Here is a 20,524-nt window from a genome sequence, read left to right on the forward strand (position 1 = left end):
CTCTACATCACCTCTACATCACCCCTACATCACCTCTACATCACCTCTACATCACCTCTACATCACCCCTACATCACCCCTACATCACCCCTACATCACCTCCACATCACCTCTACATCACATCTACATCACCCTTACATCACCCTTACATCACCTCTACATCACCTCTATATCACCTCTATATCACCTCTACATCACCCCTACATCACCCCTACATCACCCTTACATCACCTGTACATCACCTCTACATCACCCTTACATCACCTCTACATCACGTCTACATCACGCCTACATCACCTCTACATCACCTCTACATCACCTCTATATCACCTCTACATCACCCCTAAATCACCCCTACATCACCTCTACATCACCTCTACATCATCCCTACATCACCTCTACATCACCTCTACATCACCTCTACATAACCTCTACATCATCCCTACATCACCTCTACATCACCCCTACATCACCCCTAAATCACCCCTACATCACCTCTAAATCACCTCTACATCACCTCTACAACACCTCTACATCACCTCTACATCACCTCTACATCACCTCTACATCACCTCTACATCATCACTACATCACCCCTACATCACCTCTACATCACCACTACATCACCCCTACATCACCTCTACATCATCCCTACATCACCTCTACATCAACTCTACATCGCCCCTACATCACCTCTACATCACTTCTACAACACCTCTACATCACCTCTACATCACCCCTACATCACATCTACATCACCTCTACATCACCTCTACATCACCTCTACATCACACCTACATCACCCCTACATCACCTCTACATCATCCCTACATCACCTCTACATCACCTCTACATCACCTCTACATCACCCCTACATCACCCCTACATCACCTCTACATCATCCCTACATAACTTCTACATCACCTCTACATCACCCCTACATCACCTCTACATCACCCCTATATCACCTCTACATCACCTCTACATCACCTCTATATCACCTCTACATCACCTCTACATCACCTCTACATCACCTCTACATCACCCCTACATAACCTCTACATCACCTCTACATCACCTCTACATCACCTCTACATCACCTCTACATAACCCCTACATCACCTCTACATCACCCCTACATCACCTCTACATCACCTCTACATCACCCTTACATCACCTATACATCACCTCTATATCACCTCTACATCACCCCTACATCACCTCTACATCACCTCTACATCACCTCTACATCACCTCTACATCACCCCTACATCACCTCTACATCACCTCTACATCACCTCTACATAACCCCTACATCACCTCTACATCACCCCTACATCACCTCTACATCACCTCTACATCACCCTTACATCACCTCTACATCACCTCTACATCCTCTCTACATCATCCCTACATTACCTCTACATCACCCTAACATCACCTCTACATCACCTCTACATCACCTCTACATCACCCCTACAACACCTCTACATCACCTCTACATCACCTCTACATCATCCCTACATTACCTCTACATCACCCCTACATAACCTCTACATCACCTCTACATCACCTCTACATCACCTCTACATCACCTCTACATAACCCCTACATCACCTCTACATCACCCCTACATCACCTCTACATCACCTCTACATCACCCCTACATCACCCTTACATCACCTCTACATCACCCTTACATCACCTATACATCACCTCTATATCACCTCTACATCACCCCTACATCACCTCTACATCACCTCTACATCACCTCTACATCACCTCTACATCACCCCTACATCACCTCTACATCATCCCTATATCACCTCTACATCACCTCTACATCACCTCTACATCACCTCTACATCACCCCTACATCACCTCTACATCACCTCTACATCATCCCTATATCACCTCTACATCACCTCTACATCACCTCTACATCACCCTAACATCACCTCTACATCACCTCTATATCACCTCTACATCACCTCTACATCACCTCTACATCACCTCTACATCATCCCTATATCACCTCTACATCACCCTAACATCACCTCTACATCACCTCTACATCACCTCTACATCACCCCTACATCACCTCTACATCACATCTACATCACCTCTACATCACCTCTACATCACCTCTACATCACCCCTACATCACCTCTACATCATCCCTATATCACCTCTACATCACCCCTACATCACCTCTACATCATCCCTACATCACCTCTACATCACCCCTACATCACCTCTACATCACCCTAACATCACCTCTACATCACCTCTATATCACCTCTACATCACCTCTACATCACCCCTACATCACCTCTACATCACATCTACATCACCTCTACATCATCCCTACATTCCCTCTACATCACCTCTACATCACCTCTACAACACCTCTAAATCACCTCTACATCACCTCTACATCACCTCTACATCACCTCTACATCACTTCTACAACACCTCTACATCACCTCTACATCACCCCTACATCACCTCTAAATCATCTCTACATCACCTCTACATCGACCCTACATCACCTCTACATCACCCCTACATCACCTCTACATCACCTCTACATCATCCCTACATCACCTCTACATCACCTCTACATCCCCTCTACATCATCTCTACATCACCTCTACATCACCCCTACATAACCATTACATCACCTCTACATCACCTCTACATCACCCCTACATCACCTCTAAATCATCTCTACATCACCTCTACATCGACCCTACATCACCTCTACATCACCCCTACATCACCTCTACATCACCTCTACATCATCCCTACATCACCTCTACATCACCTCTACAACACCCCTACATCACCTCTACATCACCCCTACATCACCTCTACATCACCTCTACATCACCCCTACATCACCTCTAAATCATCTCTACATCACCTCTACATCGACCCTACATCACCTCTACATCACCCCTACATCACCTCTACATCACCTCTACATCATCCCTACATCACCTCTACATCACCTCTACAACACCCCTACATCACCTCTACAACACCCCTACATCACCTCTACATCACCTCTACATCACCTCTACAACACCCCTACATCACCTCTACATCACCTCTACATCGACCCTACATCACCTCTACATCACCCCTACATCACCCCTACATCACCTCTACATCACCTCTACAACACCCCTACATCACCTCTACATCACCCCTACATCACATCTACATCACCTCTACATCACCCCTACATCACCTCTACATCACACCTACATCACCCCTACATCACCTCTACATCACCCCTACATAACCTCTACATCACCCCTACATCACCCCTACATCACCTCTACATCACCCCTACATCACACCTACATCATCCCTACATCACCTCTACATCACCTCTACATCACCTCTACATCACCCCTACATCACCCCTACATCACCTCTACATCACCCCTACATAACCTCTACATCACCTCTAAATCATCTCTACATCACCTCTACATCGACCCTACATCACCTCTACATAACTTCTACATCACCTCTACATCACCCCTACATCACCCCTACATCACCTCTAAATCATCTCTACATCACCTCTACATCACCTCTACATCACCCCTACATCACCTCTACAACACCCCTACATCACCTCTACATCACCTCTACATCACCCCTACATCACCTCTACAACACCCCTACATCACCTCTACATCACCTCTACATCGACCCTACATCACCTCTACATAACTTCTACATCACCTCTACATCACCCCTACATCACCCCTACATCACCTCTAAATCATCTCTACATCACCTCTACATCACCTCTACATAACTTCTACATCACCTCTACATCACCCCTACATCACCTCTAAATCATCTCTACATCACCTCTACATCACCTCTACATAACTTCTACATCACCTCTACATCACCCCTACATCACCCCTACATCACCTCTAAATCATCCCTACATCACCTCTACATCACCCCTACATCACATCTACATAACTTCTACATCACCTCTACATCACCCCTACATAACCTCTACATCACCTCTACATAACTTCTACATCACCTCTACATCACCCCTACATCACCCCTACATCACCTCTAAATCATCTCTACATCACCTCTACATCACCTCTACATCACCTCTACATCACCTCTACATCACCTCTACATCACCCCTACATAACCTCTACATCACCTCTACATAACTTCTACATCACCTCTACATCACCCCTACATCACCCCTACATCACCTCTAAATCATCTCTACATCACCTCTACATCACCTCTACATCACCCCTACATCACCCCTACATCACCCTTACATCACTTCTACATCACCTCTATATCACCTCTACATCACCTCTACATCACCTCTACATCACCTCTACATCACCCCTACATAACCTCTACATCGCCCCTACATCACCTCTACATCACCTCTACATCACCTCTACATCACCTCTACATAATCCCTACATCACCTCTACATCACCCCTACATCACCTCTACATCATCCCTACATCACCCCTACATCACCTCTACATCACCCCTACATCACCTCTACATCACCTCTACATCACCCCTACATCACCCTTACATCACCTCTACATCACCCTTACATCACCTATACATCACCTCTATATCACCTCTACATCACCCCTACATCACCTCTACATCATCCCTACATCACCTCTACATCACCCTAACATCACCTCTACATCACCTCTACATTATCCCTACATCACCTCTACATCACCTCTACATCACCTCTACATCACATCTACATCACCTCTACATCACCTCTACATCACCTCTACATCACCTCTACATCACCTTACATCACCCTAACATCACCTCTACATCACCTCTACATCACCTCTACATCACCTCTACATCACCTCTACATCATCCCTACATCACCTCTACATCACCCCTACATCACTTCTACATCATCCCTACATCACCTCTACATCACCCCTACATCACTTCTACATCATCCCTACATCACCTCTACATCACCTCTACATCACCCCTACATCACCTCTAAATCATCTCTACATCACCTCTACATCGACCCTACATCACCTCTACATAACCCCTACATCACCTCTACATCACCCCTACATCGCATCTACATCACCTCTACATCACCTCTACATCACACCTACATCACCCCTACATCACCCCTACATCGCATCTACATCACCTCTACATCACCTCTACAACACCCCTACATCACCTCTACATCACCCCTACATCGCATCTACATCACCTCTACATCACCTCTACATCACACCTACATCACCCCTACATCACCTCTACATCACCCCTACATAACCTCTACATCACCCCTACATCACCCCTACATCACCTCTACATCACCCCTACATCACACCTACATCATCCCTACATCACCTCTACATCACCTCTACATCACCTCTACATCTGCCCTACATCACCCCTACATCACCCCTACATCACCTCTACATCACCCCTACATAACCTCTACATCACCTCTAAATCATCTCTACATCAGCTCTACATCGACCCTACATCACCTCTACATCACCTCTACATCACCCCTACATCACCTCTAAATCATCTCTACATCACCTCTACATCACCTCTACATCACCCCTACATCACCTCTAAATCATCTCTACATCACCTCTACATCACCTCTACATCACCCCTACATCACCTCTACAACACCCCTACATCACCTCTACATCACCTCTACATCGACCCTACATCACCTCTACATAACTTCTACATCACCTCTACATCACCCCTACATCACCCCTACATCACCTCTAAATCATCCCTACATCACCTCTACATCACCCCTACATCACATCTACATAACTTCTACATCACCTCTACATCACCCCTACATAACCTCTACATCACCTCTACATAACTTCTACATCACCTCTACATCACCCCTACATCACCCCTACATCACCCCTACATCACCTCTAAATCATCTCTACATCACCTCTACATCACCTCTACATCACCTCTACATCACCTCTACATCACCTCTACATAACTTCTACATCACCTCTACATCACCCCTACATCACCCCTACATCACCCCTACATCACCTCTAAATCATCTCTACATCACCTCTACATCACCTCTACATCACCCCTACATAACCTCTACATCACCTCTACATAACTTCTACATCACCTCTACATCACCTCTACATCACCCCTACATCACCTCTAAATCATCTCTACATCACCTCTACATCACCCCTACATCACCCCTACATCACCCTTACATCACCTCTACATCACCTCTATATCACCTCTACATCACCTCTACATCACCTCTACATCACCTCTACATCACCCCTACATAACCTCTACATCACCTCTACATCGCCCCTACATCACCTCTACATCACCTCTACATCACCTCTACATCACCTCTACATAATCCCTACATCACCTCTACATCACCTCTACATCACCTCTACATAATCCCTACATCACCTCTACATCATCCCTACATCACCCCTACATCACCTCTACATCACCCCTACATCACCTCTACATCACCTCTACATCACCCCTACATCACCCTTACATCACCTCTACATCACCTCTACATCACCTCTACATCACCCTTACATCACCTCTACATCACCCTTACATCACCTATACATCACCTCTATATCACCTCTACATCACCCCTACATCACCTCTACATCATCCCTACATCACCTCTACATCACCCTAACATCACCTCTACATCACCTCTACATTATCCCTTCATCACCTCTACATCACCTCTACATCACCTCTACATCACATCTACATCACCTCTACATCACCTCTACATCACCTCTACATCACCTCTACATCACCTTACATCACCTCTACATCACCTCTACATCACCCCTACATCACCTCAACATCACCCCTACATCCCCTCTACATCACCTCTACATCACCTCTACATCACCCCTACATCACCTCTACATCACCCCTACATCACCTCTACATCACCTCTACATCACCTCTACATCACCTCTACATCACCTCTACATCACCTCTACATCACCCCTACATCACCTCTACATCACCTCTACATCACCTCTACATCACCCCTACATCACCTCTACATCATCCCTACATTACCTCTACATCACCCTAACATCACCTCTACATCACCTCTACATCACCTCTACATCACCCCTACATCACCTCTACATCACCCTAACATCACCTCTACATCACCCCTACACCACCTCTACATCACCTCTACATCACCTCTACATCACCTCTATATCACCCCTACATCACCTCTAAATCATCTCTACATCACCTCTACCTCACCCCTACATCACTTCTACATCACCTCTACATCACCCCTACATCACCTCTACATCACCTCTACAACACCCCTACATCACCTCTACATCACCCCTACATCACCTCTACATCACTTCTACAACACCTCTACATCACCTCTACATCACCCCTACATCACCTCTACATCACTTCTACAACACCTCTACATCACCTCTACAACACCCCTACATCACCTCTACATCACCCCTACATCACCTCTACATCACCCCTATATCACCTCTACATCACCTCTACATCACCCCTACATCACCTCTACATCACCCCTACATCACCCCTACATCACCTCTACATCACCCCTACATCACCCCTACATCACCCCTACATCACCTCTACATCACCCCTAATTCACCTCTACATCACTTCTACAACACCTCTACATCATCCCTACATCACCTCTACATCACCTCTACATCACCTCTACATCACCTCTACATCACTTCTACAACACCTCTACATCACCTCTACATCAACTCTACATCACCTCTACATCACCTCTACATCAACTCTACATCACCTCTACATCACCTCTACATCAACTCTACATCACCTCTACATCACCTCTACATCACCCCTAATTCACCTCTACATCACCTCTACATCATCCCTACATCACCTCTACATCACCTCTATATCACCTCTACATCATCCCTACATCACCTTTACATCATCCCTACATCACCTCTACATCACCTCTACATCACCTCTACATCACCTCTACATCACTTCTACAACACCTCTACATCACCTCTACATCAACTCTACATCACCTCTACATCACCTCTACATCACCCCTAATTCACCTCTACATCACCTCTACATCATCCCTACATCACCTCTACATCACCTCTATATCACCTCTACATCATCCCTACATCACCTTTACATCATCCCTACATCACCTCTACATCACCTCTACATCACCTCTACATCACCTCTACATCACCTCTACATCACCCCTACATCACCTCTACATCACCTCTACAACACCCCTACATCACCTCTACATCACCCCTATATCACCTCTACATCACCCTTACATCACCTCTACATCACCCCTACATCACCTCTACATCACCCCTACATCACCTCTACATCACCTCTACATCACCCCTACATCACACCTACATCACCTCTACATCACCCCTACATCACCTCTACATCATCCCTATATCACCTCTACATCACCTCTACATCACATCTACATCACCTCTACATCACCTCTACATTATCCCTACATCACCTCTACATTATCCCTACATCACCCCTACATCACCTCTACATCACCTCTACATCACCTCTACATCATCCCTACATTCCCTCTACATCACCTCTACATCACCCCTACATCACCTCTAAATCACCTCTACATCACCTCTACATCACCTCTACATCACCTCTACATCACCCCTACATCACCTCTACATCACCTCTACATCACCTCTACATCACCTCTACATCACCCCTACATCACCTCTACATCACCTCTACATCACCTCTACATCACCTCTACATCACCTCTATATCACCTCTACATCACCTCTACATCACCTCTACATCACCTCTACATCACCTCTACATCACCTCTACATCACCTCTACATCACCTCTACATCACCTCTACATCATCCCTACATCACCTCTACATCACCCCTACATCACTTCTACATCATCCCTACATCACCTCTACATCACCCCTACATCACCTCTACATCATCCCTACATTACCTCTACATCACCCTAACATCACCTCTACATCACCTCTACATCACCTCTACATCACCCCTACATCACCTCTACATCACCTCTACATCACCCCTACATCACCTCTACATCACCCCTATATCACCTCTACATCACCCTTACATCACCTCTACATCACCCCTACATCAACTCTACATCACCTCTACATCGCCCCTACATCACCTCTACATCATCCCTACATCACCTCTACATCACCTCTACATCACCCCTACATCACCCCTACATCACCTCTACATCATCCCTACATCACCCCTACATCACTTCTACAACACCTCTACATCACCTCTACATCACATCTACATCACCTCTACATCACCTCTACATCAACTCTACATCACCTCTACATCACCTCTACATCACCCCTAATTCACCTCTACATCACCTCTACATCATCCCTACATCATCCCTACATCACCTCTACATCACCCCTACATCACCTCTACATCACCTCTACATCACCTCTACATCACCTCTACATCACCTCTACATCACCTCTACATCACCCCTACATCACCTCTACATCACCTCTACAACACCCCTACATCACCTCTACATCACCCCTACATCACCTCTACATCACCCCTACATCACCTCTACATCACCTCTACATCACCTCTACATCACCTCTACATTACCTCTACATCATCCCTACATAACCTCTACATCACCTCTACATCACCCCTACATCACCTCTACATCACCCCTACATCACCTCTACATCACCTCTATATCACCTCTACATCACCGCTACATCACCCCTACATCACCTGTACATCACCTCTACATCACCCTTACATCACCTCTACATCACCTCTATATCACCTCTACATCACCTCTACATCACCTCTACATCACCTCTACATCACCTCTAGATCACCCCTACATCACCTCTACATCACCTCTACATCGCCCCTACATCACCTCTACATCACCTCTACATCACCTCTACATCATCCCTACATCACCCCTACATCACCTCTACATCATCTCTACATCACCCCTACATCACCCCTACATCAACTCTACATCACCTTTACATCACCCCTACATCACCTCTACATCACCCCTACATCACCTCTACATCAGCCTTACATCACCGCTACATCACCTCTACCTCGTCGCTACATCACCTCTACATCACCTCTACATCACCCCTACATCACCTCTACATCACCTCTACATCACCCTTACATCACCTCTACATCACCTCTACATCACCCCTACATCACCTCTACATCACCCCTACATCACCTCTACATCACCCTTACATCACCGCTACATCACCTCTACGTCATCCCTACATCACCTCTACATCACCTCTACATCACCCCTACATCACCTCTACATCACCTCTACATCACTTCTACATCACCTCTACATCCCCTCTACATCACCTCTACATCATCCCTACATTACCTCTACATCACCCCTACATCACCCCTACATCACCTCTACATCACCTCTACATCACCTCTACATCCCCTCTACATCACTTCTACATCATCCCTACATTACCTCTACATCACCTCTACATCACCCCTACATCACCTCTACATCACCCCTACATCACCTCTACATCTCCTCTACATCGCCCCTAATTCACCTATACATCATCCCTACATCACCTCTACATATCCCTACATCACCTCTACATCTCCTCTACATCGCCCCTAATTCACCTCTACATCACCCCTACATCACCTCTACATCACCCCTACATCACCTCTACATCTCCTCTACATCACCTCTACATCACCCCTACATCACCTCTACATCACCTCTACATCACCTCTACATCACCCCTACATCACCTCTACATCACCTCTACATCACCTCTACATCACCTCTATATCACCTCTACATCACCTCTACATCACCTCTACATCACCTCTACATCACCTCTACATCACCTCTACATCACCTCTACATCACCTCTACATCACCTCTACATCATCCCTACATCACCTCTACATCACCCCTACATCACTTCTACATCATCCCTACATCACCTCTACATCACCCCTACATCACCTCTACATCATCCCTACATTACCTCTACATCACCCTAACATCACCTCTACATCACCTCTACATCACCTCTACATCACCCCTACATCACCTCTACATCACCTCTACATCACCCCTACATCACCTCTACATCACCCCTATATCACCTCTACATCACCCTTACATCACCTCTACATCACCCCTACATCAACTCTACATCACCTCTACATCGCCCCTACATCACCTCTACATCATCCCTACATCACCTCTACATCACCTCTACATCACCCCTACATCACCCCTACATCACCTCTACATCATCCCTACATCACCCCTACATCACTTCTACAACACCTCTACATCACCTCTACATCACATCTACATCACCTCTACATCACCTCTACATCAACTCTACATCACCTCTACATCACCCCTAATTCACCTCTACATCACCTCTACATCATCCCTACATCATCCCTACATCACCTCTACATCACCCCTACATCACCTCTACATCACCTCTACATCACCTCTACATCACCTCTACATCACCTCTACATCACCTCTACATCACCCCTACATCACCTCTACATCACCTCTACAACACCCCTACATCACCTCTACATCACCCCTACATCACCTCTACATCACCCCTACATCACCTCTACATCACCTCTACATCACCTCTACATCACCTCTACATCACCTCTACATCATCCCTACATAACCTCTACATCACCTCTACATCACCCCTACATCACCTCTACATCACCCCTACATCACCTCTACATCACCTCTATATCACCTCTACATCACCCCTACATCACCCCTACATCACCTGTACATCACCTCTACATCACCCTTACATCACCTCTACATCACCTCTATATCACCTCTACATCACCTCTACATCACCTCTACATCACCTCTACATCACCTCTAGATCACCCCTACATCACCTCTACATCACCTCTACATCGCCCCTACATCACCTCTACATCACCTCTACATCACCTCTACATCATCCCTACATCACCCCTACATCACCTCTACATCATCTCTACATCACCCCTACATCACCCCTACATCAACTCTACATCACCTTTACATCACCCCTACATCACCTCTACATCACCCCTACATCACCTCTACATCAGCCTTACATCACCGCTACATCACCTCTACGTCGTCCCTACATCACCTCTACATCACCTCTACATCACCCCTACATCACCTCTACATCACCTCTACATCACCCTTACATCACCTCTACATCACCTCTACATCACCCCTACATCACCTCTACATCACCCCTACATCACCTCTACATCACCCTTACATCACCGCTACATCACCTCTACGTCATCCCTACATCACCTCTACATCACCTCTACATCACCCCTACATCACCTCTACATCACCTCTACATCACTTCTACATCACCTCTACATCCCCTCTACATCACCTCTACATCATCCCTACATTACCTCTACATCACCCCTACATCACCCCTACATCACCTCTACATCACCTCTACATCACCTCTACATCCCCTCTACATCACTTCTACATCATCCCTACATTACCTCTACATCACCTCTACATCACCCCTACATCACCTCTACATCACCCCTACATCACCTCTACATCCCCTCTACATCGCCCCTAATTCACCTATACATCATCCCTACATCACCTCTACATATCCCTACATCACCTCTACATCTCCTCTACATCGCCCCTAATTCACCTCTACATCTACATCACCTCTACATCACCCCTACATCACCTCTACATCTCCTCTACATCGCCCCTAATTCACCTATACATCACCTCTACATCACCTCTACATCCCCTCTACATCACTTCTACATCATCCCTACATTACCTCTACATTACCTCTACATCACCTCTACATCACCCCTACATCACCTCTACATCTCCTCTACATCGCCCCTAATTCACCTATACATCATCCCTACATCATCCGTACATCACCTCTACATCACCTCTACATCACATCTACATCATCCCTACATCACCTCTACATCACCTCTACATCACCCCTACATCACCTCTACATCACCCCTACATCACCTCTACATCACCTCTATATCACCTCCTACATCACCTCTACATCACCCCTACATCACCTCTACATCATCCCTACATCACCCCTACATCACCCCTACATCACCCCTACATCACCTCTACATCACCCCTACATCACCTCTACATCATCCCTACATCACCACTACATCACCCCCTACATCATCCCTACATCACCTCTACATCACCTCTACATCACCTCTACATCACCTCTACATCATCCCTTACATCATCCCTACATCACCTCTACATCATTCCTACATCACCTCTACATCACCCCTACATCACCCCTTACATCACCTCTACATCATCCCTATATCACCTCTACATCACCTCTACATCACCTCTACATCACCTCTACATCACCTCTACATCACCCCTACATCACCTCTACATCACCTCTACATCACCTCTACATCACCCCTACATCATCCCTACATCACCTCTACATCACCTCTACATCACCTCTACATCACCTCTACATCACCTCTACATCATCCCTACATTGCCTCTACATCACCTCTACATCACCTCTACATCACCTCTACATCACCTCTACATCACCCCTACATCACCTCTACATCACCTCTACATCGCCCCCTACATCACCTCTACATCACCTCTACATCACCTCTACATCATCCCTACATCACCCCTACATCACCTCTACATCATCTCTACATCACCCCTACATCACCCCTACATCACCTCTACATCACCTTTACATCACCCCTACATCACCTCTACATCACCTTTACATCACCTCTACATCACCCTTACATCACCGCTACATCACCTCTACGTCGTCCCTACATCACCTCTACATCACCTCTACATCACCCCTACATCACCTCTACATCACCTCTACATCACCCTTACATCACCTCTACATCACCTCTACATCACCCCTACATCACCTCTACATCACCCCTACATCACCTCTACATCACCCTTACATCACCGCTACATCACCTCTACGTCATCCCTACATCACCTCTACATCACCTCTACATCACCCCTATATCACCTCTACATCACCTCTACATCACTTCTACATCACCTCTACATCCCCTCTACATCACCTCTACATCATCCCTACATTACCTCTACATCACCCCTACATCACCCCTACATTACATCTACATCACCTCTACATCACCCCTACATCACCTCTACATCACCCCTACATCACCTCTACATCTCCTCTACATCGCCCCTAATTCACCTATACATCATCCCTACATCACCTCTACATATCCCTACATCACCTCTACATCTCCTCTACATCGCCCCTAATTCACCTCTACATCACCTCTACATCACCTCTACATCCCCTCTACATCACTTCTACATCACCTCTACATCTCCTCTACATCGCCCCTAATTCACCTATACATCACCTCTACATCACCTCTACATCCCCTCTACATCACTTCTACATCACCTCTACATCTCCTCTACATCGCCCCTAATTCACCTATACATCCCCTCTACATCACTTCTACATCATCCCTACATTACCTCTACATTACCTCTACATCACCTCTACATCACCCCTACATCACCTCTACATCACCTCTACATCGCCCCTAATTCACCTATACATCACCTCTACATCACATCTACATCATCCCTACATCACCTCTACATCACCTCTACATCACCCCTACATCACCATTACATCACCCCTACATCACCTCTACATCACCCTATATCCCCTCTACATCACCTCTACATCACCCCTACATCACTCTACATCATCCCTACATCACCCCTACATCACCCCTACATCACCCCTACATCACCTCTACATCACCCCTACATCATCCCTACATCACCTCTACATCACCTCTACATCACCTCTACATCATCCCTACATCATCCCTACATCACCTCTACATCATTCCTACATCACCTCTACATCACCCCTACATCACCCCTACATCACCTCTACATCATCCCTATATCACCTCTACATCACCTCTACATCACCTCTACATCACCTCTACATCACCCCTACATCACCTCTACATCACCTCTACATCACCTCTACATCACCCTACATCATCCCTACATCACCTCTACATCACCTCTACATCACCTCTACATCACCTCTACATCATCCCTACATCACCTCTACATCACCTCTACATCACCTTACATCACCCTACTTACATCACCTCTACATCACCTCTACATCACCTACATCACCTCTACATCACCTCTACATCACCTCTACATCACCTCTACATCACCCTACATCATCCCTACATCACCTCTACATCATCTCTACATCACCTCTACATCACCCCTACATCATCCCTACATCATCCCTACATCACCTCTACATCACCTCTACATCATCCCTACATCACCTCTACATCACCCCTACATCACCTCTACATCATCCCTACATCACCTCTACATCACCTCTACATCACCTCTACATCACCTCTACATCACCCCTACATCACCTCTACATCACCTCTACATCACCTCTACATCACCTCTACATCATCCCTACATCACCTCTACATCACCCCTACATCACCTCTACATCATCCCTACATCACCTCTACATCACCTCTACATCACCTCTACATCACCCCTACATCACCTCTACATCACCTCTACATCACCTCTACATCACCTCTACATCATCCCTACATCACCTCTACATCACCCCTACATCACCTCTACATCATCCCTACATCACCTCTACATCACCTCTACATCACCTCTACATCATCCCTACATCACCTCTACATCACCCCTACATCACCTCTACATTATCCCTACATCACCTCTACATCATCTCTACATCACCTCTACATCACCCCTACATCATCCCTACATCACCTCTACATCACCTCTACATCACCCCTACATCACCTCTACAATCACTCTACATCACCTCTACATCACCCCTACATCACTTCTACAATCACTCTACATCACCTCTACATCACCTCTACATCACCTCTACATCACCTCTACATCATCCCTACATTACCTCTACATCACCTCTACATCACATCTACATCACCCCTACATCACCTCTACAATCACTCTACATCACCTCTACATCACCCCTACATCACCTCTACAATCACTCTACATCACCTCTACATCATCTCTACATCACCTCTACATCACCTCTACATCATCCCTACATCACCTCTACATCACGTCTACATAATCCCTACATCACCTCTACATCACCTCTACATCACCCCTACATCACCTCTACATCACCCCTACATCACCTCTACAATCACTCTACATCACCTCTACATCATCTCTACATCACCTCTACATCACCTCTACATCATCCCTACATCACCTCTACATCACGTCTACATAATCCCTACATCACCTCTACATCACTCCTACAACACCTCTACATCACCTCTACATCACCTCTACATTACCTCTACATCACCTCTACATCACCCCTACATCACCTATACATCATCCCTACATCACCTCTACATCTCCTCTACATCACCTCTACATCATCCCTACATCACCTCTACATCACCCTGACATCACCTCTATATCACCTCTACATCACCTCTACATCACCTCTACATCACCCCTACATCACTTCTACATCACCTCTACATCGCCCCTACATCACCTCTTCATCACCTCTACATCATCCCTACATCACCCCTACATCACCTCTACATCACCTCTACATCGCCCCTACATCACCTCTACATCACCTCTACATCATCCCTACATCACCCCTACATCACCTCTACATCACCTCTACATCACCCCTACATCACCCCTACATCACCCCTACATCACCTCTACATCATCCCTACATTACCTCTACAACACCTCTACATCACCCCTACATCACCTCTACATCACCTCTACATCACCCCTACATCACCTCTACATCACTTCTACAACACCTCTACATCACCTCTACATCACATCTACATCACCTCTACATCACCTCTACATCACCTCTACATCACCTTTACATCACCTCTACATCACCCCTACATCACCTCTACATCACCTCTACATCATCCCTACATCACCTCTACATCACCTCTACATCACCTCTACATCACCCCTACATCACCTCTACATCACCTCTATATCACCCCTACGTCTCTTGATCCCCTCGTTCTCTTCGGAAAGCCCCTTCCTTCCTTCCTCACTACTGTACATCTCGCTCTCTCTCTCTCCCTCCCACCGTCCTCTCTCACCGTCCTTTTCCTCACTCTCTCTCTCTATCTCTCTCCTTCCCTCCCTCCCATCTCTCTTTCTCATCTTCCTCTCCTCTCCACCTTCCACCACCACCACTCCTGCTGTTTATGCCCTCCACCCCCCTCCCACCCCCCCCACACTCCTCCTCCTCCCGGCAGCAACGAGTACACCTCGACCTTTAACCCCGGCGTGCTGAAGGACTCGGCCCTGTCCACCCACAAGCCCATTGAGCTGAAGGGGCCGGGCGGCAAGGCCACCATCATCCACGCCCAGTACAACACGCCCATCAGCATGTACTCCCAGGACGCCATCATGGACGCCATCGCTGGCCAGTCCCAGTCCAAGGGCCATGAGGGCATGCCTGGGTAAGAAAGCCCTGCACTCCTCCCCTTCCTACCCCTCTCTCTCCCTCTCTCCCTCTCTCTCCCTCTTTCTTATTCTACCTCTCCCCAAGCTTGCATGACTTTAGTTGACCCTCCTCTCCTCCTCCTCCTCCTCCTCCTCCTCTTGGCTGGCTGTGCTGAACTGAACTACGATAGTTTGTGGTACAGTGGTAGCCACTGCCTCCTCTGTGTTTATCTGGGTCTGAGCTACCTACGTTTACCCAGTTGTACCCTGCTTGTACAGTATCATCTATAATCATCTATTCTCAATGTGTTCATTGAAGAAAGTTGGATGTTGACTATAGATCTTCTGGTTGAAGTGTGGTGTTTGTGGTTGGTTGTTGGTTCTCTGTGGGGTCTGACTGAAAGGTGTCGGGGGCTGTGTTCAGGTCTGGCTGGAAGGTGTCGGGGGCTGTGTTCAGGTCTGACTGAAAGGTGTTGGGCGCTGTGTTCAGGTCTGACTGGAAGGTGTCGGGGGCTGTGTTCAGGTCTGACTGGAAGGTGTCGGGGGCTGTGTTCAGGTCTGACTGAAAGGTGTAGGGTGCTGTGTTCAGGTCTGACTGGAAGGTGTCGGGGGCTGTGTTCAGGTCTGACTGGAAGGTGTCGGGGGCTGTGTTCAGGTCTGACTGAAAGGTGTAGGGTGCTGTGTTCAGGTCTGACTGGAAGGTGTCGGGGGCTGTGTTCAGGTCTGACTGGAAGGTGTCGGGGGCTGTGTTCAGGTCTGACTGGAAGGTGTCGGGGGCTGTGTTCAGGTCTGACTGGAATGTGTCGGGGGCTGTGTTCAGGACTGACTGAAAGGTGTTGGGCGCTGTGTTCAGGTCTGACTGAAAGGTGTTGGATCTGTGTTCAGGTCTGACTGAAAGGTGTTGGATCTGTGTTCAGGTCTGACTGGAAGGTGTTGGATCTGTGTTCAGGATTGGTTTGGTGCTCTCTGGAAGATGCAGGTTGTGTATAGTGTAAAGTGTATAGTGTATAGTATAAAGTGTAAAGTGTAAAGTGTATAGTGTATAGTGTATAGTGTATAGTGTAAAGTGTATAGTGTATAGTGTATAGTGTATAATGTGTAGTGTATAGTATATAGTCTATAGTGTAAAGTGTATAGTGTATAGTGTATACTGTAATGTGTAATGTGTAAAGTGTAAAGTGTGTAGTGTAAAGTCTATAGTGTATAGTCTATAGTGTAAAGAGTATAGTGTATAGTGTATAGTTTAAAGTGTATAGTCTATAGTGTATAGTCTATAGTGTAAAGAGTATAGTGTATAGTGTAAAGTGTATAGTGTAAAGTCTATAGTGTATAGTGTGTAGTGTTAATTGTAAAGTGTGTAGTGTAAAGTGTATAGTGTAAAGTGTAAAGTGTGTAGTGTATAGTGTATAGTGTATAGTATAACGTGTAAAGTGTATAGTCTATAGTCTATAGTCTATAGCAGGGGTAGCCAACACGGTGCCCGCGGGCACCTGGTCGCCCGCAGAGACCACCTGAGTCGCCCGTAGGGCAAGTTCTAAAAATAGCACTATTTACCATGAAGGTCCCTTTAAAACATGGGTCTCCAACACGTCACTCGCGAGCTACCTGTAAAAAAGATGCAGCCTTCCCCCCCAAAAAATCACCCTGGAAACCTTTTCCAATTTCAATCCCTTACTAATGTCCCACCCCCTCCAACACAAAAAATATATATCAGCTGTCAATCAAATTGCTACCGTCTGTCAACACGTCGTCACGCCACTGTACCAGCGCTGGAGAATAAAAAACATTTTTGCAAGTGTGCGCGCGAGACGCAATACTTTTTGCAGGGTGAGATGTCTGCAGATGAAAGTAAGCAAGTTGAAAACGTTAGCAAATATACTTGCTGAGTGTTCTGACAGAGAAAGGTTGTTATTATTGTGACTAGTGTCTGATTATAGTTCCATGGTGTCAAAGAACTAGCTAGCTAGCTAGCTCAGAGGTGATGAGATGAGCTAGTCTGCTGCACACTTGCCAGCTTAAGAGCTAACTGGAGGCACTTTATTATTTTACTTAAAGTAGATAAACAATATTTCTTATTCTGCTAGAATTGGGCTTCATGGTAATACCATAATGGTATATTTACAGTACATGGACAGTGGATTGAAGCATTGGCACAACCCTCACTCATTGGAAATGTCTGTTTTCTATAGATGGATATACAATTTATTTTTCAGCAACCCAATATTCAATTCGAATTATGTTATGAATTGATATGGATCAATTTATACCTCTTAAAATACTCTGGTTGTTATGTTTGCCTTTTGGTTGACAGCAAAAGAGGAGGATAGAGAAGGAGAGAGAGCAGGATGGTGTCAGCACAACAAAGAGAGAGAGCAAGAACCAGGTGAGAAAGTGGACAGGTAGTCAAGACCACATATGCCACAGTCCATGCCACCCCAAGGCAGCAAACCTAGGGGAAACACTGAGAGCAGATAGCTGAACTGTTCAGTGTCAAGCCTGGAGAAATGGAGATGGAGGTTATAAAGCTCCAGAATAATGTCCAGCTACAATCGCAACAACATTCACAACATTTCTGGAGCCTGGTAGACCCAGAAAACTATACGAATATTCACCAAGCAGCCCTGAAAGTATTTGTTGTATTTGGCTCTACATACCTTTGAGAATCA

General features: G+C 46.2%; 1 protein-coding gene across 1 annotated transcript in view; it reads left to right on the forward strand.

Moving 5' to 3' along the window:
* ldb3a (LIM domain binding 3a) overlaps window positions 1–20,524 on the forward strand; it is a gene marked incomplete at both ends in the record, with an annotated part of 145,563 nt that overhangs the window by 81,720 nt on the left and 43,319 nt on the right. Inside the window, 3 exons of the mRNA XM_080523011.1 lie at window positions 17,669–17,875; window positions 18,349–18,414; window positions 18,547–18,645. Coding sequence (XP_080379137.1) covers window positions 17,669–17,875; window positions 18,349–18,414; window positions 18,547–18,645 — 372 coding nt within the window. The remainder of the gene's footprint in view (window positions 1–17,668; window positions 17,876–18,348; window positions 18,415–18,546; window positions 18,646–20,524) is intronic.

Source organism: Nansenia antarctica (genome assembly GCF_963989245.1).
Source record: "Nansenia antarctica genome assembly, chromosome: 2".
Classification (NCBI taxonomy): Eukaryota; Metazoa; Chordata; class Actinopteri; order Argentiniformes; family Microstomatidae; genus Nansenia; species Nansenia antarctica.